The sequence below is a fragment of the Diadema antillarum genome, unplaced genomic scaffold (assembly GCF_040938485.1).
Source record: "Diadema antillarum isolate AM-2024a unplaced genomic scaffold, OU_Dant_1.0 seq00000589_RagTag, whole genome shotgun sequence".
Taxonomy (NCBI): Eukaryota; Metazoa; Echinodermata; class Echinoidea; order Diadematoida; family Diadematidae; genus Diadema; species Diadema antillarum.
Window position 1 is genome coordinate 385,817 of NW_027271521.1, and position 25,632 is coordinate 411,448.

Genomic DNA, 25,632 nt, shown 5'->3' on the forward strand with positions numbered 1-25,632 from the left:
AACACCAGTTATTACCAAGATGTATTGCATTTCAACCCCCTGCAGGCTTCAGTTGAAGCCCGCCTGAAGACGGCCATGCAGTCACAGCTGGATGGAGTCAGAACAGGACTTACGCAGCTGCATAGCGCCCTCACTGGTATTCGGGAGATCAGAACATGGTGAGAAAATAAAATGAGTTAAAAAGGTAAAAAACAAACAAAAACAATTTGACCTTTCTGGATATGAATCATTATCAAATCATGGTATTATTTGATATACACAATACTGAACAAGCTGAGATTTAACTGTTCATGGATATTACAAAGTTTTCAAACTGCATGTGATTCTGGCGTTGGTACAATTCCATTCTCTTCATTCACATATCAGCACAAATCAAACTTACTATTAGCTTGGATTTATCTATAGCTAACATAAATATCAATCTTCTGCTACTTGCCCAAATGACTTCATTTAAACTTCAGAACAGGAGAGTACAATGTATATAAATATGGTCAAAGTGATGTCATGCATACACTAGATACATTAGTATAATTCTTCTGTTGAAGTTGCTGCTGCAGTCTTGAAGAGTATGCACTGTGCATGCATTTGTGGAACTGAAACTATGATTTTAACACAAGAGTCGATGGAAATGGGTGATGTCAGCCATAGGATATCCATTTTTGCTCAAACAAAATTGTATGGATGAGAGCAATAGTGTACAATGGTACTTTTAATTACATGTCACATTAGGCAAATTGCCAGTCGGATATCTACATTCTGTCTACCAGGTGTTGTATACAGGTAATATAGAAATAATGAATGTTGTTTGAGTGTGCAATAATGGACAGAATTTTTTATGAGGTAACAGATGAAATGATCCATTCAACGAGGCTGAGTTAGATGGATCAATGATTTCATCATTCAACAAGTGAAATATTCTGTCCCTTGCACGAACGACAAACATTTATTATTTGTTCTACGTATATAACACCTAAAAATAGATCTTTGTCATTTGATTTTTTTTTAATGAATTTGGCAACAAATGAGAACGTGCGAGATCTGAGATTGAAAGAGCTACATTGTAGTGCTCACTGAGCGCTATACACTAGCACGCTGTTCAGTAATATGCTCGATCGCATGCACACTGCAAATTCAAGCACCTTGCATTCATAGTGTGCTGGGCTATCAGCATGCATTGAAATAGAGCAAATTGTAGGGATCCAAGATTGCAAGGTAAATGGAGCCAAGTTTGCATAAATGATGATATAATAGTAAAATGGGACAAATGATTAATATCAAACAACCAATCAAATGACAAGGATGTATTTAGGTGATATGTAAAATGTGACCCTGCATCACAAAACCAACAAAAAGTTGTCAGACATGGATTTTTAAGTAAGGGTAGATTCTGAAAGAGTAGACTCTAAGCTTTAAAATGATGTAAAACTCAATTCAAAGGACTCCCTTAACCTACCGTGGTATCTAAATACTGGAAAGAAAGCACACACTCTGGAAAAGTGTGAACTGAGAAAAGAGCCTCTGAAGTACAAGGTCTATTCAAGCGCTAATCTTTACCAAGCCATGCTAACTGTGCTTAGAATGGGTCAAAAAACAGGATACACACCACTGGAGCAACAATAATGAAGGGATTACTAGATTAAGCTGTAATAGAGCATTTTCCATAAACACATTCTGTTCAGGATTGATGCCAACTTTCAAAGCAGTAGCATTATCATTTCAAAAGTTATTAGACTTGAAAGTGAAGAGTGTGCAAAGAATTTCAAGAAATGAAAAGGGACCTCTAATAAAAACATACCTGATCATTCTGCTTCCCCCCCCCCCCCAAAAAAAGGGGTTGTAGAAAAATTGCTGAAAACACACTTTTCCATTCATGTTATGATCCCAAACTAAAGAATAGTGTAGAAGAAGGATAGCTCTGTTAGAAAATATGAAAAACTCAGGATTGACGTGGTTAACCCATTTCACCTTTTTTGAGTCCTCACGTAAAATCAATGGGTGCGACTTTCTGTTGGTTTTGTGATGCACGGTCACATATAAGACATTCTGTCTGCTATCTTTTTCCCCCATATCTTCCCAACCCCCATCCAATATCCCTCACTGCAGGGTCAAAGAGGTGGACATTAGGTATCGAGAATGCGCTGAGCTGACCTCCACCCTCGGAGATGTCAAGGAAGTAGCGAGTCAACACAGTCAGGTACGTTGTACTCTCCTTTCTTCCTCCTGTATAAATGCCTACCGTTGTCATCCATTGTTCTGATGTCATCAGCTGAGAACCATGAGGGCGCTATTGCATTCTATTAGATTTGAGCCTAACCAAAAACCTAACAATCGGTTTTCATGAAATAAAAAGTTTACTTCATCAAAAGTGGGTAGATTAACTATTGCCCTTGTGGTTTGATTTTTTTTTTTTTTTACTGAAAATTGAAATACAGGGGAAACTCGGTATAACGAACACTGCTATAACGAGATATCCGCTATTACGAGGAAATTTTCCCGGTCCCAATTTCCCTTCCACACAAGTCTATGTAAAATGCTACTCTTATAGCGAGATCAGCTGTAACGAAATAACTGCTATAACGAGATAAATTTTGTGACTTCCAAACAAAGAAAAACATAGCCAAAAAATCATGCTCGCCCACAGACTGTCTTTAACTGTTGAGGATGAGTCCCGAGTATGCTCAGGCAAGCTTCTATGGGAAATGCGTGTTATAGCAAAATCAAACCATCCTCAACAGGTTAAAGGGATGGTATAGTTTTGATTGAGATGGGGGACTGAGATTTTAACCTTTTGTGAGATAATTGTAAACCGCTTGTGAAATAATTTCTTTGCACCACAATTCATGTGAGAATAAGAGAATTATTTTTTTCCCTCACACACAAGAATGAATGATTTTTGCAATGTGTTGCAGAAATTTGTTTTTTAAGACTGTAATTTTGTGTTTGTACTTGTTCGAAAGTGACTATTCTGCGTCTGTCTCATTATTGAGTCGTGATTTTGTATTTTTATTCATTATTTTTGTTTTCTTTGATCTCATCCAGCTTGCAGCAGCTGTGGAAAACTTGAAGCACATCTTCACTGTCCCTGAGAATGTGAAGAAGACCGAGATGTACATTCAGGATGAGAAACTGCTGCATGCACACAAAGGGTATTAAAACTTCCCTCCTGTTTAAAGTTTTCAGTCTTTTATAGATTCACTTATTCGTTCATTCATTTTAAATCATTTACTTTTATATACTTTATACACCGTATATTTCGCGAGTCTAAATTTTCGCGAATCGGGAATTCCCAATGATTTCAGGAGTGGTTAAATTCGCGATCGTGGAGTCCTGTACTGAACGGAGAAGAGTACACGCGTACGTCTCATTTATATCGGGATCAGAGTCAGTATTTCGTGTGTTTTTAATTTCGCGAATAGCACCTGACTCACCAATTCGCGAAAATAAAGACCTCACGAAATATTCGGTGTATATAGTATCTTTATCTATCTATCTATCCATCTATCCATCTAATTATCTGTCTATCTAACTAACTATCTATTTGTCTGTGATATGTATTCAGCAGTTATTTGCACATTTTTTATTCATTTATGTGTGAAAAATGACATTTGGTGCCTTTCAGGGCAAACAAGATAAGTAGGTCTTTGGAACACTTAGATGTGTATTTATTTGTATTTGTGCACATCTGCATGCTTTTATTTGTTTTATTTTCTATGCCTTGCTGAGGTGTTGCTTCATGTGGCAGGGGAAGTAGTGATGACTAATTCTGAAGTGATTAAGTGTGATTTGAAAGACTTGTATTCGTTGCACTTCACATGAAGTTGTAAAGTGGAATACAGTATGACGCTATGCCCAAAGAAATTATCACCTGCTTGAGAGGCTCAGTGGACAGGAATGCATAACTCTTAATGTAGAGGACCCAGATTCAAGTCCATTGGCAACAAAATGCTGTCAATCCTGAGGTTTGCTTCAGAGCCGTTTGTGTGGTTGCTGGTTGCATATATATTTCAAGCATTGATGCTTCCTTTGTGGCAAAGGAACACATAATGGAGCCCTTAATAGTCTCTGCCTCATATCTTTGTGCACTGATTAAAGACTACTATAGCAATTATAAAGTTTAGCATGCATATATATATATGCCAATAGGCTGCACATACAACCAGGATGCTGGCATACATGCTGAACGATACACTATACAGGGATCATACAGTACCTCGTTTGTACAGTTGTATCTGGCATTCCTTTCAGAAGGGCTGTGTGGACAATTATCATGGTAATAATTATGTTCAGATGATGATCCTTAACTTTGAGAATAAGCTCATACTTAAGTATGAGGTGCCAAGTGTTGCATGGTCTCTTTTGTCTCAAAATCGGTCATCGGTCATGAAATGACAATTTCGTGATGAAATTGGTTTTTCGTTGTCAAGTGACGTCAAGTTTGTCAACGAAAAGCAATTTTGTCACAAAATTGTCATTTCATGATGAAAGAGACCATGCAACACTTGGTGCCCCATACTTCACTATGAGCTTATCCTCAATGTTAGCTCATCCTTGAAGTTAAGGAGCACCTTCTGAATGTCACTAATTATAGCAGCTTATTAGTGGAAAACTGAGCAAAGAAAATGGGATTCCATCAGGATTCAAACCCGAGACCTCGGGAGTGCTAGCCCGGTGCTCTACCGACTGAGCTACAGAAAGCCCTAGTACAGTGTTTGTCCCTGAAACCCATAATTCTCAAAGAGCAGCTTAGTGACCCTTTCTTTGTATTCAACCCCATTCAGCCTAATGGAACTGGAGAGTTCCCGAGATGACCTCCTGTACGAACTCCACAAACAGCCGTCAGATAACCCCATGGACAACCACGTAAGTTCTGGTTTGTTGTGTTTTATTGTGATTTCTCTTGTTCTTGTGTTTGTTTGTGAACGTTTTATGTCCGTTAAGTTTTTTTATTGCTTGTTTGTTTGGATTTGTTTGCTTGAAGATACGGTGTAAATGAAATTCTCTTTATACTTGCTTGGAATGACATTTCTACCTTATGTCATCTCAGTGGCAACTAATATGAAATTAGAGTGTCTTTAAACAGAAACAGCCTTCTTGTATCGGTGTCTCTTAAAGTTGATGAATGAGTGATATTAAACAGGAGTATAAATGCAATTATTAGCATTCTATTTTATGTATAGGGAGGTTCATAACCTACTTTTTGTCCCCGCCGAACAAGTTCGAGCAGGGGACTATGAAACGGGCTCCGTACGTGTGTGTGTCTGTGCGTCCGTCCGTGCGTCCGTCCGTCCGTGTGTGCGTCCGTGTGTGATCAAAATGTTCAATTTGCTACTTCTCTGTCATTTATGAGCCAATTTTGATTCTGTTTGCTTTATATGATAGCACTACATGGGAGCTTTAAAACTTCTACACAGATTTCAGTTGTGACCTTTGACCTTGACCTTTGACCTATATTGTACATTTTGCTACAAAATGCTACTCCTTCGCCATTTCTAACCCGATTTCGATTCCGTTTGCTTTATGTGATGGCACTACAGTTAGTAGGTGAGGGCTTCAAAACTTCTACACAGAATTTTGACCTTTGACTTCTTTGACCTTTGACCTTGATTTTTGACCTATATTGTACATTTTGCTTCAAAATGCTACTCCTTCGCCATTTCTAACCCAATTTCGATTCCGCTTGCTTTATATGATGGCACTAGTTGAGGGCTTCAAAACTTGTACACAGAATTTTGACCTTTGACTTCTTTGACCTTTGACCTTGATTTTTTACCTATATCGTGCATTTTGCTACAAAATGCTACTCCTTCGCCATTTCTGACCCGATTTCGATTCCGTTTGCTTTATGTGATAGCACTAGGTGAGGGCTTCAAAACTTCTACACAGAATTTTGACCTTTGTCTTCTTTGACCTTTGACCTTGATTTTTGACCTATATTGTACATTGGCTACAAAATGCTACTCCTTCGCCATTTCTAACCCAATTTCGATTTCATTTGCTTTATGTGATGGCACTAGGTGAGGGCTTCAAAACTTGTACACAGAATTTTGACCTTTGACTTCTTTGACCTTTGACCTTGATTTTTTACCTATATTGCACATTTTGTTACAAAATGCTACTTCCGGCGGGGACATATACGCACCGCGTAATTTCTACTTTTCCTTGTTTTCAAATATTTTTCTCTTTGATCCCACAGCTTCTGCAAAAATACTTTGCTGATGTAGAAAAACTATCGGTAAGTGACATTGGATTGCATTTACATAATATTGCCAGTTCCATCACTGTTAAATGTATATTATGGCTGTAACATTATCTTTCTCCTATCTACATGTAATATAAAAGTAAGTTTGTGCTGTGTGATAATGCAGTGAAATATAGAATAGGTGGAAAAAGAACATGAACAGAGACGACACAGGCGATGACAGCAGCTCATGGAGTGTAAAATTATTGTTTTTGATGATAAAAATAAACGGAATAGTACATAACACCTGAAAATAGGGCTTCATTGATGATTATATACATGTGACTGTACATACACGTGTACTGTACCCAGGGCCACGCTGAATCACTTCCCCGTGTTGGAACTTAGATTGGGATTTAGCTCCTAACAGCCGAGGGTAAGCCTAGAGATATCCATGGGTTAGCCTTGTGCTTCCAGTTGTTTGTTACGGGAACCGAGAAACCTCAATCTTTTAATGTGGCAGGATAGACCTTCCTCCCATGTAGAGAGTGAAGTTTTCCCCACCGAATCATGGATCTCACATATTGTGTTGCCTTGTACATGTTGCACGTGTTGCAGGACATGTTGTTCAAGCAGATCAGACTGGTGTTGCAGAGGGTGTTGCTGATCGCCCACAGGCAGCCGCAACTTGTCGTAAATTGTCTCCGCATCATTGAGAGAGAGGAGAGGTGAGGATTCCAACTGACTCAAAACTCAACAGAAATGTATCCATGATACTGCATATATGCTTTATGTTTCATGGGATTTTAATACATGTACATAATGGACTTACAGAATTTTGTGAGTCTGGTGCTCTTCACAGCTGTAACAATGTACAAATGATGCATAGGACAGAGTGGATTGGTGAGATTTGGATGCGCGAGTTTAACTTTGCATCTGTTTAAACCTATGAGCGTAGCAAGTGGGTTTTAGACTGTTCCAAAGTGAAACGAGAGCATCCAATTCTCACTGATCCACAAAATAGGCCTGTGCATCATTTGTGTTATAAATTGGGCCCGTAAATTCATGAAATACAGTCATATTCCCCATCAAGCGTCCGGTACACCTACTACGTATACACTATACAAGACGGGAGCCATGTGTTCGCATTTTACCAGACGCATGGCTATGCGTTTGGATTTTACCAGTCGCATTGCTCATGCATAACATGCTAAAATATTGACTCTGATGCCAACATGAATGTGACATGCTCGCTTACATTTCTCTGTCCATTACCATACTCCAGGATTGTGAATTTATCCACTCACGGAATTATCAGGAAGTCCCAAGTTGCAAAAAAAATAAATAAATAAATAAAATAAAAAATATTAGACTCGCTATTAATACAGGAGAAACTCGGTATAACGAACACTGCTATAACGAGATATCGGTTATAACGAGGAAATTTTCTCGGTCCCAAATTTCCTTCCACACAAGTCTATGTAAAATGCTACTCTTATAGCGAGATCGGCTATAACGAAATAACTGCTATAACGAGATAAATTTTGTGACTTCCAAACAAAGAAAAACATAGTCAATCAAACCTGCTAGAGCGAGGTAAAGCAAAATGCCTTCGGTAAAGCTTTACTTCGCCTGTGCTATCATCTTCCGAGATTGTAAAGCTTGATGCGCCAAAAACTGTCTTGTATACACATAATCATTTTCTTCAGTGCACTCCAGCTAGCACTGCATGTTGTACGTGTGAAGTGTGTGTGTGCACGCACACTGATATATGCGGTTACCTCCACTGAACATGTCATCTCATAGCATGAAATGGAAATCATAGATTGTTCTGCAGTTCCGAGACTTATCCCTCATGACTGCATGTGCAACATTGTTGTCATTAATGTTGTACAACCCGACTTGTAGTTGCCTAACAGACAGTTGAAACACAGGCACAAAAAGAAGACGGCATTTGATGAGAAAATCCAAATCTACCATGCTCTCACTTTTTTGGTACAAACCCCTCTTCTCATGAAATTTACATGATGCCATACTTAATGTGAACATGTCATCTGTTGCTACAAATAATATGAATTGCTACAACAGTGACATTCGTTGTATATAATTGTTGAATCTATCTTGCTCATGTGTTTTTGATAGATTATTCTCCTGTGCCCGCCATAACTTTGTAAATGTTTGAGTCTACATTGCTAAAATTCACAGAAAAACAGCCTGAGGCGTTGATAATAGTGATAAGGAGGAATATCTTGTATAGTGCTCATGACGAAAATGTTTCTAAGCGCTTTACAATTAACAATAGAGAACAAACATATAAATCGGCTATGAGTTCAAATAGTCCACACTTACATAATCATTGCTTCTTTTGAAATAAATAGGTTTTGAGTTTGTTTGTTTGTTTGTTTGTTTGTTTGTTTTGGTGGTGTTTCTTTTTTTTAATGCCTCCACCACGAAATGGTGCCGGAGGCATTATGTTTTCGGGGTGTCCGTCCGTCCGTAATCAATTTTGTGGACAGCATAACTAAAAGCCGTTTGAGGTATCCTAATGAAACTTGGCATGTGTATGTATGAGTGGGCAAAGTTATGCCTTTATCAACTTTTATGTGCACATGCTCATGGTCAAAGGTCACGTTCAAATGCCCAAAATTTCACTATTTCCCCCATATCCATGCAATTCCTGAAGGTATTTTCTTTAAACTTAGTGTATATATGTACTACCAAATAAAGATTCTCCAGAAAGAGTTTCGGTTCATGAGGGTAAAGGTCAAGGGTCAAAGGTCAAATCAAAATGTTGAAATTGTACATTTTTCTCCATATCTCGCAAATGAATCATGGTATCTTCATGGAACTTAGTACATATGCATGTACTGACTGGCGGTGATTATCTAGGGAATTTAGGGTCACGGGTCAAAGGTCAAGGGGTCAAAATGTCAATACTTCCCTCACATTTATGCAATGCCTGCAGGATTTTTCTTGAAACTTGAAATATACATGTATTACCCAATAGATATTCTGTGAGAAGTTTCTTGCCGAAAGGTCAAGGGTCAAGTGCAAGTGCTAAATTCACTTCTTCCTCCATATCTCGAAAATAACTCAAGGTATGATCATAAAACTTATTACATACTTATGCATATTCTACCTAACAGTGATTCTCTTTAGAACTTGAAGGTCAAAGGTCAAGGGTCAAAGGCCAGGTTTAGAAACTAATATTTTACCATTTAATACTGAAATTAAACTTTTTCTCCATACACGTACCTTGTAAATTACTCAATGCATAAACTTATAAAAGGGTCAGAATTCAAGGAAAGATCCTCAAAGTCCCAAATACCTGCACTCTGACAACTTAGTCATTCATCCAATTAAACCTAGTTCAAGGAAAGTGAACATTCAGCACATTTGTGACAAACCTGCCGTTTCAATATTTTGCCAATTATGTGAAACTGTCATCACACATTGTCAAGACATTGTACTATAGACCTATTAGGAGAACCATGCATTATGGCGGAGGCATACCAGTCGCCGTAGCGACATTTCTAGTTTGAAAATGTCAATGGAGGTAGAGGACTGACTATGAGTAGGGAGGTTGTTCCAGAGAAGGGGGAGTTGTAGGAGGTGCAAGGGCTGAGTTGTTGTGATATCAACAGATCTGGATCCATACATATCATTCAGCTAAGGTCAAATAAGAGAGGAAGTGGATAACAAGAGAGTATCGAAGTATGACAATTAGTATCCAACCATCCAGTGATTTGTGAGTCTTATGTAATTAAAAAAAAAAACACAAACACTCTGTCCCTGAGTTCTCAAGAACACAAAGTTGTTTAGTAGATTTTTGCAGAGTTCTTTGTTTAAGTATTTTGTTTTGAACATTCCTAAGTGAGATAATGAGAAACCTCTTACAAAATATGAAAGACCATGTAATTTTAAGAAGAATTCAGCATTTGTTTGATGAAAATGGGTTTTCAAATGGCTGAGATATCCCAAAAAGTGATAATAATTAAAGACTACAGGCCACACCTTTTATAAGGATCTCTTTGTTTCGCCTTGTTTTTGGATATCTCAGCCAGTTCAAAACCGATTTTCATCAAATAAACTTTTGATACCCCTTAGAATTGCATGCTCTTTGACGTCTCATAGAGTGGTTTCTGAATATCTCACAAAACATTAAAAGCTAAATTCTCACCTCGACCAGAACTGTACACACCCTTTAATATGTGTCACATGCCTTTTGTTTAACTTGGTGATGCAGGATCGACAAGAAAATGTCCGACAGGGAGAAGATGGCAGGCTTCAAAGCCCCGGCGAGGCCCAAGAACTGGCGCCAGAGGTGTCAAGATGAACTCTGCAAGGTCATCCAGGTCAAGTGAGTAGAGCAGAGGACTATCAGAGCAACTTTAGTCAGATTAGTTTCATGATTCCATTGATGCCAATCCTTTGTCATCTTCACACAGTAATGCTGTCATTGATGGTGGGAAGAGCAGCTCTGTACTGCGGGCTATGTTCACACGCAACAAGGCCTTCTCGCGTTACAGAATTATAGCGCAAAACATTGAGGGGGTGGGTTCTGGCCCTTACAGGATTAAATGTACTCAGATGGACCTGCTAAACTAAACAATGCTTCACAGGGGGTGCCTTTATCATGACAAAACATGTCAGTCAGTGAAAGGTTCTGTGTTTGTACTTACTACGGCCTTGAGATGGCAAAACAACGCATGTAGAAAATTCATGAAAATTGATTTAGTTACATATTTCAGCTTATTTTAGTATAATATAACTCTTGCCCAAATCTTGAAATCAGAACCCATTCCGTTACTGAGATATGATGCTCCCTCCCAGTGGGAATTGTTCAAATTTTGTTGGCAAAACAACATAAGAAGCGATATGCTTGCCCCTGCTCAACCCACATCGGGCATGGACTTGGCAAAACAACGTACATTGTATCTACGTGTACATGCGATACTATTGTATGTTGTTTTACCATCTACATGTTTAGGCAGTAATACACATGTAGGCTGCACGCGCATACTGACATTGTAATACATTATATGCGCGCCAGTGATCGAGACTTAAAGTTATTTTGCTACGGCAAAACAACGTATGTTTTTATTAAATGCAAATTATTCTAGAAATACACATGTAAGGGTCTAGTAAAATCAATTTACCTGCACTGTATTACTGATACTGTTGGTCCTTGTAGGGTAAGATATGAACTGTTGAACGAAAAACAGAAAGAGAGCTGTAGGTTTGCAAAATTTCAAGCTCGATTTATACTGGAAATGAGGTTGGATGTAGATTCGTTGTTTTGCCATCTCAAGGCCGACTTGTACATAGAGAGGAATCCCCTTATGATGTCATTTTCCAAAAATGTTCTTACTGCAGAGTTGAAGGGAGCCAGATGGAGGACCGTATGATGGAGCGAATGTGGCTAGTGCGCCACCTAGAGTTGATTCGGCAATACATGGTGGAAGACTTGCGTGTTGTGAAGGTATGTTCCCTCAGTCGATACACTTAACCCGCTGCCTATGGGAATTTGAGCAAGCTCGGAAGCAACAGGTTAACAAAGTCATAGTTCTGACATTTTTGTAGCACCATTTACGGTCATAACAAACTAGGAGTAGTTGGAAGAGAAACTACAGGTATGATGCCTCTCACATTTAAGATAAATGCATTTTTTTTTCTTCAAATTACAGCATTTTCTGATGCTTTATCCAAAGAAGCACTTTAAGGCCGAGATGTTGAGATGTGCCTTCTCATTTTCCCATTTTTTAATGATACATGTATAAGATGTCTTCACTTGGCTATTTCCCTCCCTCCCCCCCCCCAAAAAAAAAAACAAAACAAACAAAGCAAAGAATGGAGATGAAATCTAGGAAAAGATATTTTAAATATATGTGGAGTGCTGTAAATGCCTTGGGTCTAAAGCCGAAGGAACTCTCACATTAACTTTGACCTCTGCTGTTCAGAAACTGGAAGTATCATTTTTGGGCCCGCTTTGGATGTAGACGCGCAGTAAGTTTTCATAATTCATCTTGTATTTGTATGCTTGACGTGACTTTCCCCTTTTCTTTTCTTTCTTTCCAGTTCCTCTGTATACCCCTCTTCCCGCCGTGCTACGACATCTACGCATTCTTCATCAAGAAGTACATCAACTGCGTTTCTGCGCATGTGAGTTGCCAAGCGTTTTGACCCTGAATCACATCAGCACCAAAAAGTCGCTAGTATACAAATAATAAATGTTTATGAGTGCAATGAACGATTATTTCACAAGGTGAAAGATGAAATGATCCACTCAACGAGGCGCAGCCAAGTTGAGTGGATCAATAATGTCATCTTTCAATGAATGAAATATTCTGTCCATTGCACAAATGAAAAACATTTATTATTTGTTTCATATAACACCTAAAATGGATCCTTGTCATTTGATGTTTTATGAATTTTAAGAAACAAGAGAGAATGTGCAAGATCTGAGTGCTCACTGAGCACTTTACGCTAGCGCGCTGTCACATACCTACTGCAAACACAAGTGTTTTACATGCGTAGTGTGCCGGGCTCTCGGCTTGCATGCAGTGGATCGAATTGTATGGATCCAAGATTGCACGGTAAATGGAGCCACAATTACACGAATGATGATGTAATAGTAAAATGTGAAGATTGATCAATAGCAAATAACCAATGAAATGACAAGGATCTATCTAGGTGTTGTATAAATATGAATATTTAGTTAAGGGCAGATTCTAAAAGAGTAAACTTACATGTAAGCTTGAAAATGATATATAACTCAATACAAATAGACTTTCCTAACCTCTCTAGATAATAGAAAGAGCATACACTCTAAAAAACTGTGTACTGAGAAAAAAGGCTTAGACGTTTAGGATCTACTCAAGTGCTAAATCTCACCAGGCTGCGCTCTGTGCAGTGAATGGGAGCCCCCCCCCCCCCCCCACAAAAAAAGACAAAACAAAAACAAAACAGGGTGTAAAAATCCAGTGAAGGGAATATCACATTGAGTTGATATTGTGCATACTCTACTAGTATATGGACATTCTACTCATGACTGATATTAATTTTCAATGCAATAGCATCAATGTTTCAAAAGTTATTAAAGTTGAAAATAGAGAATGTGGAAAGAGCTTTTAAGATATGAAAAGGGGCTTCTGAGACATGTACAATCACACTATGGTACAAAAAATGAGTGTTCTGGAAAAACTGCCAAAAAATCACATTTTCCCATTTATTTTACGGTCTGAAACTAGAATAATGAGGAGGAAGAATTGCTCTTCATAAAATATAAAAAATAAAGATTGACAAAACTGACCCATTTCACCTATTTTGAGTCCTCACATAACATCAGGGCATGCGACTTTCTTCACATTTGTTTCATTTTTTCCATTAGCCGAAAGGGTTCGAGAGACATAATTTTACAGTATCAGTCTGTCCCTATGTCCCTAATCCCACTATTACAATTCAAAACGGACATTTTTTTTTTTTTGCCATCGCTGAAAGCAGAGAAATCAGGAAGCAGTGAATTTGGAAATGATCAGCAAATATCATGAAAATTGAGAATTCTTAAGAGTCTTCAAACATGACAATCTGTTGTCACTTGAAGATAGTATATTGCAGCTGCCTCAGTCACATTACTTTGAGGTGTAATTGCTGTTTTTATGTGGGTCTTTTTTACTGTAAAAGTGGAAATTTTCGCGGTGTTGAAATTTTTGCGCATTTCGCGCAACCAGAAACTAGCGCGAAAATAAAAGCACGCGAATTTTTTTGCTGCCCGTATGTTCAAGTAGTCGATGTCTTGATTCCGTGGAATTAAAAGCATGTGAAAGTCTTCTTGCCCAGCCAAGTGCGAAAAATTTGTCACGCAAAAATATCCACTTTTACAGTACTTCTTTTCTTTTTTGACAGTCAAGATGAAAGTAAGACATAGGACATACAACTTGTACATTGTATTTTCTGTTATTTTTGATAAACTCTATGAACATTGTGTCCCTGATTCTCTCCTAAACCAGCTCGAAGACCTGATCGGCGGTGGCCTGGAACACAACGAGATCATTCAGATGCTGACCTGGATCACAGAATTCAAGTAGGTCCCCCTTCCCCTGTCAGTCAAAATTGTGTTACCATCAGTCCCTTTGTAGACACTTTTGAAAGCTAGATCTTCAGCACTTCCCCACTTTGGATAGCCTTTAAAGGCATAATCAACCATTTGCAGATAAAACAAAAACCCAGCATTCGTGCTTTAAAATAGTTCTAAAATCTGAGTTAGGGATAGAAACAACCACTGTAAAAATTTGAATCAGTAAAATCGATGTTAAGTATTGTTAGATATACAAAATGTGAACAGTGAATATAATAAAACAGTTTCCAGACTAAACCATCTACAGTTACGGTTTATTAAAAAAAAATACCGATATCTCCTTATATTTTAGGCTTTACTGCAAAAATTGTATATGTAGGATGTTTTGTTTAGTGACAGCAGTTGGCTTGCATAAGAGTAACTGCACAGAAGCATGTGTACTTTATAGGAAGGAGGGAAGTTGACTTTGTTGGCATAGTCTGCAGTATCTTTAGGATGGGCAATGCATGGATATCTACACCAGGAACTGCAGAATGTTTCGTAGCACACGTGTGTGGGTAGTGCAGGTGGGAGTTGGATCGAGGGTGCAATGTTCCCCACCCCCCCAGGCTTGCATGATGGAAGAATTTCGAATTTCAGGGCTGCACCCTCAAGAAGTCACAGGTTTTCTTGTTTGCTTTTGTTTTTTTGTTTTTTGTGGGTTTTTTTTTTCATTTTAATCTCTTTTGAAAGGGGAAAGTTTAAGAAAAGAATGTGTCACTTTTTAACACCACGTTTCACAGCCTGCCCATGCCAACATATTGCACAACCTAAGAAATAAATCAGAACCTTTCCATTGTGTAGCATGTCAGCAATATTTGTTTTGTGGAGGAAATCGGGCCAATGTAAAAACAGCTTTTCTAGGGTATACTGTTTTCTGTTTGTTTTTTATATACACGATCTAAACTAGTTTCATCATTAAACAATGTAATGTTTGAAGTACTGTATATGCCATATATTTAGTGAGTTTAATTTCTTGCGAATTGGGACTTCCCAACAATTTTGTGTATAGTTAGATCCGCAATCATCGAGTACAGTAATGAACAGAAAATTGCATGCATGCACATTGCATTTATGCTGGGATCAGAGTAAATATTTTTGCATGTTTTTGAATTTGCAAATAGCAGCTAAGTCACAAAACTTAAAGTAAAAACCTTAGTGAAATATATGGCATATGCAGTACACATGTGAACCCATTAATTTTTCTTCCTGATCGTGATGGCACCACCAGGGGAAGTATGTTGCTCGGCCATCCCGACCTCGACATCAACGTCAAGGAGCACCCCGATGTCCTGTCTGACCAGATGGTGGACGACCTCCAACAAGAGTGAGTAGATAGGCCTTCACAGCTTTTTATCATCACATCACGGTGGTGATGTGGCTAGTATTTCATATGACAAAGTTTTTTGGTTTTTTTTACTATTTTATGTAACTCCCTTGTTATTCGTGTGTTGTTGTTTGTTGAAGTTGCAGAAGTTTTGAAAGCATCGTAAGTGCTGAATTTTTAAACTCATTATTGATTTTCAACACTCTCTAGAAATTGGAGTTCTGATTTTCTTTCAAATTGGCAAGTTTTGGTAAGCTCAATGTGTAACTCTCTGCAGATGTTATGAATTTAACCAGCTCCATCAAATCTTTGTCCAAGATGAACATGCAGTGAAATTCAGTGTTGCCAATTTGGTGAGGGTGAGGTGATAATTTCTGCCGCAAAAATTACCCAAGGACATGATGGGTTCTACAGATGTTACACATGAGAGGCTTGATTTATGTACATTGTAAATCTCTTTCCCCTCTCATGCCATTTTATTTTCCTCTTCAGATACATGAAGACCCTGCACTACAACATCCAGAAGTGGATGGCTAACGCTCTGGAGTCTGACATAAAGGTGAGGCATAGAGCTCTTTCAGATGATAGAAAAATATATTGTATTATAAAATGGGTTCAAGAATGTAGCCAATTGGAAGCGCTGAAATGAGTCACGTGTGCGTGCATGATTTTTTACGATCATGCACAGCCTTGCAAAAAAAGCGGAAAGTCACTGACGTCACAATGTTTACACTAGCATTGCGCACTCGATCAGTTGTTACAAGTGCGTCACGTGCTCCTTTTTGCGCTGTCAATCCTGTAAACAACTTCTCGTTCGGGCTGCCAGCCGGCCTTTCTTGTGCATATGTGGCGTACGTATATGCTTATATGTACAGTACTTACATGTGCGGGATTTCCGAGTGCGACGTGCATAAATGTTTGGGACGAACATCTTCGGACATCTTGACTTTTATGACCCACAAAGGTACGTGAAAAATGCTGTTAGTTTTCGACCCATTTTATAAATCGAATAATACACAGGTTTGAGTTCGTGACGTTAGTGGAGATGCAGCTCACTCTCGGGTATTTACAATGTAGTGCATTTTTCACAATTGTAAATACCCTCGAGTGCGCTTCATCTCCACCAACGCACTCTCACCTGTGTATTATTTGTATATTATCACCTCCATTAAAAGTCATTTTTATCTTAATTTTGAGTTGTGGAGGTATTTGGAGAATTGTTAAATCCTCTTTTCTCCCCTTTCTGTGAATCTGCACTTCCTATAAGGCTCTTTTATTTCAATCACTTTTCAAATTGGTTGATAAAATCGTCCAAATTTGAAAAGTATTATAGCAGTCTGAAGTTTAGTGCTTACTCAAAATTATGTAGAAAAGTGGAAATTTATTTTGAGCTTGATGGTCTCCTCTACATATGCATCTCTCTTCAATGGTGAAAACCAATCTCTTTTCTCCTCTTTTCCAAACATTTTGGCTAACCCCTCTCAGGACTGGCAGGGCGATACAGAGCCGGATGCTGACGGGGAGGGATACTTCAGGACCCAGATCGCTGTCATCATCTTCCAGATGATAGAACAGAATGTAAGAGATATAGAGAGAGATGGATACAGAGGAGAGACAGAGAGAGAGATACAGACACATACACATGAATATATTGTGAGAGAAAGACATAGAGACACATATACAAATATATATTGAGAGAGAGAAAGACATAGAGACACATATACAAATATATATTGAGAGAGAAAGACATAGAGCCACATATACAAATATATATTGAGAGAGAAAGACATAGAGACACATATACAATATATATTGAGGGAGAAAGACATAGAGACACATATACAAATATATATTGAGAGAGAGAAAGACATGGAGACACATATACAAATATATATTGAGGGAGAAAGACATAGAGACACATATACAAATATATATTGAGAGAGAGAAAGACATAGAGCCACATATACAAATATATATTGAGAGAGAAAGACATAGAGACACATATACAATATATATTGAGGGAGAAAGACATAGAGACACATATACAAATATATATTGAGAGAGAGAAAGACATAGAGACACATATACAAATATATATTGAGAGAGAAAGACATAGAGACACATATACAATATATATTGAGAGAGAAAGACATAGAGACACATATACAAATATATATTGAGAGAGAAAGACATAGAGACACATATACAAATATATACTGAGAGAGAAAGACATAGAGACACATATACAATTATTGAGGGAGAAAGACATAGAGACACATATACAAATATATATTGAGAGAGAAAGACATAGATACACATATACAAATATATATTGAGAGAGAGAAAGACATAGAGACACATATACAATTATTGAGGGAGAAAGACATAGAGACACATATACAAATATATATTGAGAGAGAAAGACATAGAGACACATATACAAATATATATTGAGAGAGAGAAAGACATAGAGACACATATACAGTTATTGAGGGAGAAAGACATAGAGACACATATACAAATATATATTGAGAGAGAAAGACATAGAGACACATATACAAATATATATTGAGAGAGAGAAAGACAGAGACACATATACAAATATATATTGAGAGAGAAAGACATAGAGACACATATACAAATATATATTGAGAGAGAGAAAGACATAGAGACACATATACAATATATATTGAGAGAGAAAGACATAGAGACACATATACAAATATATATTGAGAGAGAGAAAGACATAGAGACATGCACAGAGAGAGAGAAAACAGAAAGAGATGAGAATACACCAATGCACTGAGAAATGTGCTACGCATGTATACGCCCGTAAATACTGCCATGATTCTTTCAAGGAAACCAAAACCCAAGAGCAATGTGGATTGAGTGAAAGCAGCAACATGTGTAGTAGAACACATCAGTGAAAGTTTGAGGAAAATCGGACAATCAATGCAAAATTTATGAATTTTTAAAGTTTTGGTGTTGGAACTGCTGGATGAGGAGACTACTAGAGGTTGTGTCATCATGTGTGGACAACGATATAAAGAAAATATAAAGGGATTTCCACAAAAATTCACTTATGTAACATAATGAAAGAGCACTTGACTATTACCGCTTTCAGAAAGCAGGAGGAATAATTGCTACCCTTAACATATGTCAGTATCAAGTTGATGGAATGTGTAATTTTCATGAAAAATGAATTTTTGTGGAATTCCTTTTATACTTTCTTTGTATTCTTGTCCACACATAAGTCATAATTTCTAGTAGTCTCCTCATCCAGCGGTTCCAACTCCAAAACTTTAAAAATTCATAACTTTTGCATCGATTGTCCGATTTTCCTCAAACTTTCACTGATGTGTTCTACTAATGTTGCTGCTTTCACTCAGTCTACATTTCTCTTCGGGTTTTGGTTTCCTTTAACTGTTTCATGATCAGAAAAATAGGATGCTGCCTTTTCCTACATGGCCAAAGTAGATATCCTCTTGGCAAACTTGTTAAAATGCTTTCACTTCTTTGGCTCATAGTATCCCTTTTGAGGAAAATATCAGTTCATAAAAAAAAGAATGCTATGTAATATATGATTATGTAATATGATTGTTTGATAGGAAATCAATGTGCAATTGTTTTATTTGTTGTTTCATCCTTTACCATCTGTAATATCATGTCAACTGCCTCTTTAGTGAGTGGTCAATGAGTGATTCCTAAATGTGACAGACATATACATGTAAGTAAATAAGTAAATTAAGGAAGTATATTTGAATTTCCTGGAGAGGTTATGTTCCAACAATGTACCTCATTATGTAGAGCATCACTGCATAACCCATCTAAATATTACCGTATTAAATGTAATCATGTACAATCAGGCATGTTGTGCAACTTCATTGAAGTGATCTCATTACCATAATGCTTCTGATTGGTCGATTCTTCAGCTTCAAGTGTCCAATCAGATCAGCAAGGACCTGACCACCAAGGTGGTGCTGCTGTGTGTGGAGGAGATTCAGGGATTCATCGACACTTACAGGGGTGAGTGGGACCACTTTTTCCATTTAACCCATCGCTTACCTCCATCTGATATGTCATGTATTAACCCTTTGGGGAATGGTCAGCTCTGAGAGGGAAAGGATTAACTGAATGAAGACAATATAAAGTGATATCATGTGGATGTCCTTTCGGCTTCAATTCGAGGGTTTTTTTTGGAAATCAGTGCCAACCATATTCAAGGACAGAAAAAAAATTTACCCCGCACTTCATCCGATCATGTGGGAGGTGAAAGAACACACTGACTTGCACGGAGAAGTGGTTTTGTAATTGTCTGATACACAATGTATACATTCTTTGTAGATTATCCACATTGAGAGCAATAACAACTGACAACAACAACAACAACAACATCATCATCATCATCATCATATTACTCCTTCAGACAGCCTTATTGAAATGAATTCTGAAAATATCGCATGACCTGAGCTAACATTGCTTGTTTTGAACATGAGTGCAATATGCGCCCCTTAATAGGGCAGGTAGTGTACAGTGTCCCATGAAATGCTCTGGTACAGATGCAGACAAGCCATGTTGTACCTTTTTTATTGTATAGTTGAAATGAGAGATATACTTGTAGGTTATGATGACATTTATCGCTGCTTTTCTTCCAGATGCCATCAAGGAGTACAAGACCAAGCACATGGCTGACAGGAGTATGCCAAGGTTCTTCTTCCAATACATGGTGAGTAACATTTCAGCACTGCTCCGCCGTGGCATCCCTCGCCATCAGCATTTCTATCTGTGCCGTTATTGGCAAGTGGACGTGACAAGCAGGGTTGCTGTCACCTAAAGGGAGAAATTTTTCCAAACACATGTATACATTCAGTGAAGATTAGTCAAGCACTGAATGAATAAATATTTGGGGATAAAAAAAAAGTTGGACTGTACGCAAGTAATGCCTTTTTTAAACTTGTGCGTAATTCATGGCGCTGCCCACCATAGATAGGAACTCTACAACTGTGTCTGGTGTCTCAGTAGTAGAACAGCTTTTATTCTCTGTTTGTTCTCTTTGCCAGGTGGCCATTGTCAACAACTTTCACTCCTTCATTGAATTCACCAAACAACTGGAGGTATGTATAAAGAGTATAGTGAGGAAGTTTTTCCTGCAAATTTATACAGTTATGAAAATTCATAAAGTACCATCACTTTTCAGGCACTTTTCAGCAATTTCTTTCAAATTTCACACAATTTCATCAGTGATTCAAAAAAATGGTATTTTTGTAACTTTCATTGTATGGGTCAAACTAAAACTTCAGCTCAAGATGTTGTGATGTTTCTACTCATAGAGATACATGTGTAAGCTTTGCTAATGTCTCATCCATACACAGTGCTTTGCAAACAAACCCATACCATCAGAGGAAGAATGGGAAGATGTCTGTAATGTTTATGCTTATTCATAAGTTCAACTTGTGTGAAAAAAAGCTTTATTCATGTACACTGCAAAGTGAGTTTATGTATCAAGCTTGTAATGTACAATGTACATGTACCCCCCTCCTCACATTACAGTGCGCTCCCGTTATAACGAACGTGGTTATAACAAAATTCCCGTTACAACGAAGTAAAAATTCAGGCCGCAACATTATCCACTCGTGACTCTATGTGTATTTATTGTTGATTTGTTCGGTTATAACGAAATTTTGATATATAACGAATATGATATATAACGAAAGAGAACTGCTGGTCGCGAGAACTTCGTTAAAATGGGAGTCCACTATATTCTTTTTCTGTGTGCAGAGGAGACATCTCAAACTTCCAGCAGGAGAGACCGGGTCGACGTCAGTCTTCCAGAGTCTGATTGATGGATTCAACAAGCTTGCAGGAGAGAGGTGAGTGTTTGCAAACTGAGGAGAACAGAAAAACAGATACAGTTCTCCCCCGCTTTAGTGGGTTTGCTGATGAAGTGCAGTAAATGTCACTGAAACAGATTTTTTTGTGTGTTCTTCAAACACCCCTTTATAATCGAAATTGCAATACTTTTCTTGGCATATATTTTGGGCTGAAACGCATCATGTGTCCCTCTTTAATCTATAAAAATTATTACTACATCCCTAAATTGGAAGTACCGGTAGTCTTGTCTCTTGACCACTCCCAATCAAATGGGGGCCACTGTATAGCACTATTCTTACGTTTGGACATCTGAGTATTTACAGGCAAGGCAGCGGGAGTGAAGACAAACCCACGATCAGTGCACGATTGGCATATTTTTTGCGACAAAATTATCTACATTGAAATTCAATCCACTCTGAAGGCTTTGATATTCTATGAAACTGTCAGATATGGTCCTTCTTAACATTTCTGATATCCGCAAGAAATGTCAGTGATAAATTACATAAAAGAATGATACATCCAGGAATATGAATGCCAACAGCGTGTCGTCTGTATCAGCACATAAAACTGTATACGCTGTTATTTTCGTGTACAGATATTTTCGCGTATGACGAGGTTATAGACATTTTTGTGAGATGTTTTTTTCGCGATTCAATGCCGACTTTTACATTAATGCTCTATTAACAAAGCACATAGAGATATTTTCACATGTTGTTAAATTCACGATCCAACCGTGATTCGCGAAATTCACGAAAATTAAACCCTCGCAAAAAAATCAGCTTATACAGTGTGGTACACTGTATGCTTCTGCATGCAAAGCATGCATTCACACCGGTACGGACTCACACTCCAGCTCCGCACATGTACTGTATGCAAAGGCTAGCTGTTCGTTTTCACTCCAGCTTCACTGGAATTGACATATACCCGACCACGAGAATGGAGATTTTACAAAAGTCCATTCATATCATCATTTCAATACTTGTCTTTTTATTGTCTCCATCTAATTGTCTACCTCATATTCTCCTTCTCTGATTTTTTTTTCTCGTCTTCAAGCCTTGGTGACCTGCTGTGGGAGATGTTCCTTGATCTCGAGCCTCACCTTAACCAAATTCTCACCAGACCTTGGTAAGCACTCCTCCACCTAGCCCAGTCTTAGTTCCATCAAAAACCTTTATCTGAACAAGTAACCTTCTTGTCGTACTGCACAATGTGCGTGGTTGATACTGAGGCTAACCGCAGTAAAAAAGACAATACTGTTATTATCAGTGCTTATTATTTGCACAAATACTGGGTTTTGTTGCTTTGGTAGAGATCAGATTTCAAAGCATAGCTGATGTAAATGAAGGGATTGAAATCTGAATGCGAATTGGCCCCCCTCTTGAATGCAGGTTCCATCACAGTGCATCCCCAGCCCTGGATACGGTGTGTATCACCATAGAGGATTACTTCAGCGACTTCAGCCACCTGAGACCAAACTACTTCAAGTCTCTTATTGAGGAGCTGGAGAAGAGGACGGTGGTGGCCTACGTCCGAGGGATGCTGGAGAAGTGAGTGGTCCATCCCTCCATCTTTCATCTCTCTCCTTCTCTCTCTCCTCCTCTTTCTATTCTTTTCTCTTTCTTTTTCTCAATTTCTTCTGTTCTGTTCTCCTATTCCCCATTTTATCACCTCTTTCATATCTATGTTCCTTTATATCTCACTTATCTCTCGTTCTTGTTTTCCTTTCCTCTATCTCTCTTTTTATTGTCTCCTTCCTTCGATTAATTTATACCAATCACTCTCCGTCTTTTTTTCATCCCCTCTTCTCTTCTTTCTATCTTTCTCGATTTTCTTCATGTCCTTTCACTGCCTCCTTTATCTATCACCTCTCCGCTCATCTTGCTCATCTGTCCTTCTTGCTCTCTGTTGCTCTTGCTTCATCAGGTCCCTAGTTCCTGGTCCTAGTTCAGGTCCTGTAACTCGGGACGCTTTCGGGACGCTGGTTGTCACAGCGTCCTTAAACGTAACATGGTCATTCCCATGTGTGCTGGAAGAAAGGGGGCAGGGGATTCTGTAAATAGAAAAGTCTTCTCGCAAGAGTCAGAGTGAAAATCTTCGTCACAGTCGTTTATTGAACTTGCGAATGGTATGCTGATACATGAGATATTTCTGTGTATGACCAGTGCTGTAACATAAGCCACCAATTGTAGATTATCATGAGCCGAAATCCTCCAAAATAATGTTGAGTTACGTGAAATTCTCTCCTCTTTTATGCCTCTGTAAGTGATGGTGATGTAAGCCTTGTGTGCTGCAACCGAAATACTGTTCCACAATAGTATGTGAAGAATAACCAACAAGTGTTGAATACTTAGAAAAATTGGTAGGGTTGTGACAAAAAGCAAAACTTAAAGAATGTCATTGTTTGTATTTGCCAATTGATGAATGCAGTGAACATCTGAATGATTTCGTATGACATCGTAGGGCCTAACAAACACATGTGTGATATTTTTGTCCACTCCTGCCAGACGCATGACGTTCAGGACATACGAGGAGCGCAAGGATGCCGCCGAGAAGATCACGCGGGAGAGCGACACCCTGGATAGGCTCTTCTCTAGGCTGAATCACTCAGAGGAAAGGGGAATGGTGAGTTCGACACGCCTTGAAACGTTTGTACAGCTTGGGATAGCAGGAGCTTGGATCAGCTAAAGTTTGTCCCCCAAAATTAAAAGTGTCTTGATTAGAAAAAAAACAGAAAGAAAAATCAAATGTTGCAGGGGAAGAATATGTATTTTGGAATGCATGGAGCATGCAAAATAAACTTTTAAGATATCTTGATTTATATATAATCTACATATATTATTATCATTATTATTATTTTGCAAGAAACAAGAAATCATTTTGAGGGTTAAGTGTAGTTTTTAGTCATCCATCTTTCTTTTCTTTGAAGTTTTGAGAGCAGTGGATATTTTGGAGAAAGATAGCATGGCTGCATGGAGAAGATACCCCCCCCCCCCCCTTCCACGACCTCCTCCTCCTCCGATAGAAAGACAGAGAGAAAGAAATAAGAGGAAAAAAAGGTCTTATGCCAGGAGTGTCACTTTGTGACAGACACTGCACTGTAAAAGACTATATTATTATCATTATCATTATCATTATCATTATCATTAGTAGTTAGTAGTAGTAGTAGTAGTAGTAGTAGTAGTAGTAGTAGTAGTGTCATCATCATCATTATTACTGTTATTATTATTAACATCATCATCATCACCATTATTATTATTATTGATATCATTATCATTATTATTGTTATTATTATTATTATTATTGTCATTATCATCATCATGCCTGATGAAATTACAATCACCCTCTGCTTTATTTATTTTTATTTTTTTATTTGCATCTAAGTAATGCTTATATCCATTTTGATGATTTTTGCTCACTCTCTGCCCATCCGCCATATTCTGCCATACAGATTGGGTCAGCATCTCCATGGGTAAATTCATACATTATTATTTATTACAATAATAATAATTGTTATTATCATTATGATTATTATTATTATTACTGTTGTTATTATATTATCATTATTATTATCATCATCATCATCATGCCCAATGAAATTACAGTCTCTCTCCGTCTGCGTAGGTAAATTCGTATATTATTATTATTGTAATTTTTATTATTATTATTATTATTATTATTATTATTATTATTATTATTATTATTATTATTATTATTACTATTATTATTATTGTTATTATTATTGTTTTTTTATTTTATTCTCTTTAGTAGTAGTAGTAGTAGTAGTAGTAGTAGTAGTTGTAATAGTAGTAGTAGTATCATCACCATCATCATCATGCCCGATAACATTACAATGTCTCTCTGCTTTATCCTATTCATGTTATTATTTTACATTAAGTAATGTATATATTCGTTTTGATAATCAAGTTTTCGCTCACTCTTTCCCCATCCGCCATATTCTGCCGTACAGATCGGGTCAGCGTCTCCATGGGTAAATTCATATATTATGGTGGTTTCCCACAGCTTTGCCATAGTTTCTCCCGTCTTGTAACCACAGCTTTCTATTGTTTCATTTCAGTGGGTATACATTTAATGTATGACGATGTGATCGTAAGTTCAGATTGTGGAATGAGATTTAGATTT

General features: G+C 37.8%; 1 protein-coding gene across 1 annotated transcript in view; it reads left to right on the top strand.

The window, feature by feature from the left end:
- The first annotated feature begins 1,414 nt into the window (after positions 1-1,414).
- The window catches only part of LOC139735633 (exocyst complex component 3-like), a 28,046-nt gene continuing 3,828 nt past the window's right edge, over positions 1,415-25,632 (top strand). The window contains exons 1-20 of the mRNA XM_071646382.1: positions 1,415-1,419; positions 2,104-2,194; positions 3,040-3,146; positions 4,779-4,860; positions 6,194-6,232; positions 6,797-6,906; positions 10,425-10,538; positions 11,555-11,660; positions 12,257-12,340; positions 14,188-14,261; positions 15,526-15,621; positions 16,114-16,180; positions 17,107-17,199; positions 19,554-19,647; positions 20,277-20,347; positions 20,682-20,735; positions 21,400-21,491; positions 22,546-22,617; positions 22,881-23,039; positions 23,997-24,114. Coding sequence (XP_071502483.1) covers positions 1,415-1,419; positions 2,104-2,194; positions 3,040-3,146; positions 4,779-4,860; positions 6,194-6,232; positions 6,797-6,906; positions 10,425-10,538; positions 11,555-11,660; positions 12,257-12,340; positions 14,188-14,261; positions 15,526-15,621; positions 16,114-16,180; positions 17,107-17,199; positions 19,554-19,647; positions 20,277-20,347; positions 20,682-20,735; positions 21,400-21,491; positions 22,546-22,617; positions 22,881-23,039; positions 23,997-24,114 — 1,728 coding nt within the window. The remainder of the gene's footprint in view (positions 1,420-2,103; positions 2,195-3,039; positions 3,147-4,778; positions 4,861-6,193; positions 6,233-6,796; positions 6,907-10,424; positions 10,539-11,554; positions 11,661-12,256; positions 12,341-14,187; positions 14,262-15,525; positions 15,622-16,113; positions 16,181-17,106; positions 17,200-19,553; positions 19,648-20,276; positions 20,348-20,681; positions 20,736-21,399; positions 21,492-22,545; positions 22,618-22,880; positions 23,040-23,996; positions 24,115-25,632) is intronic.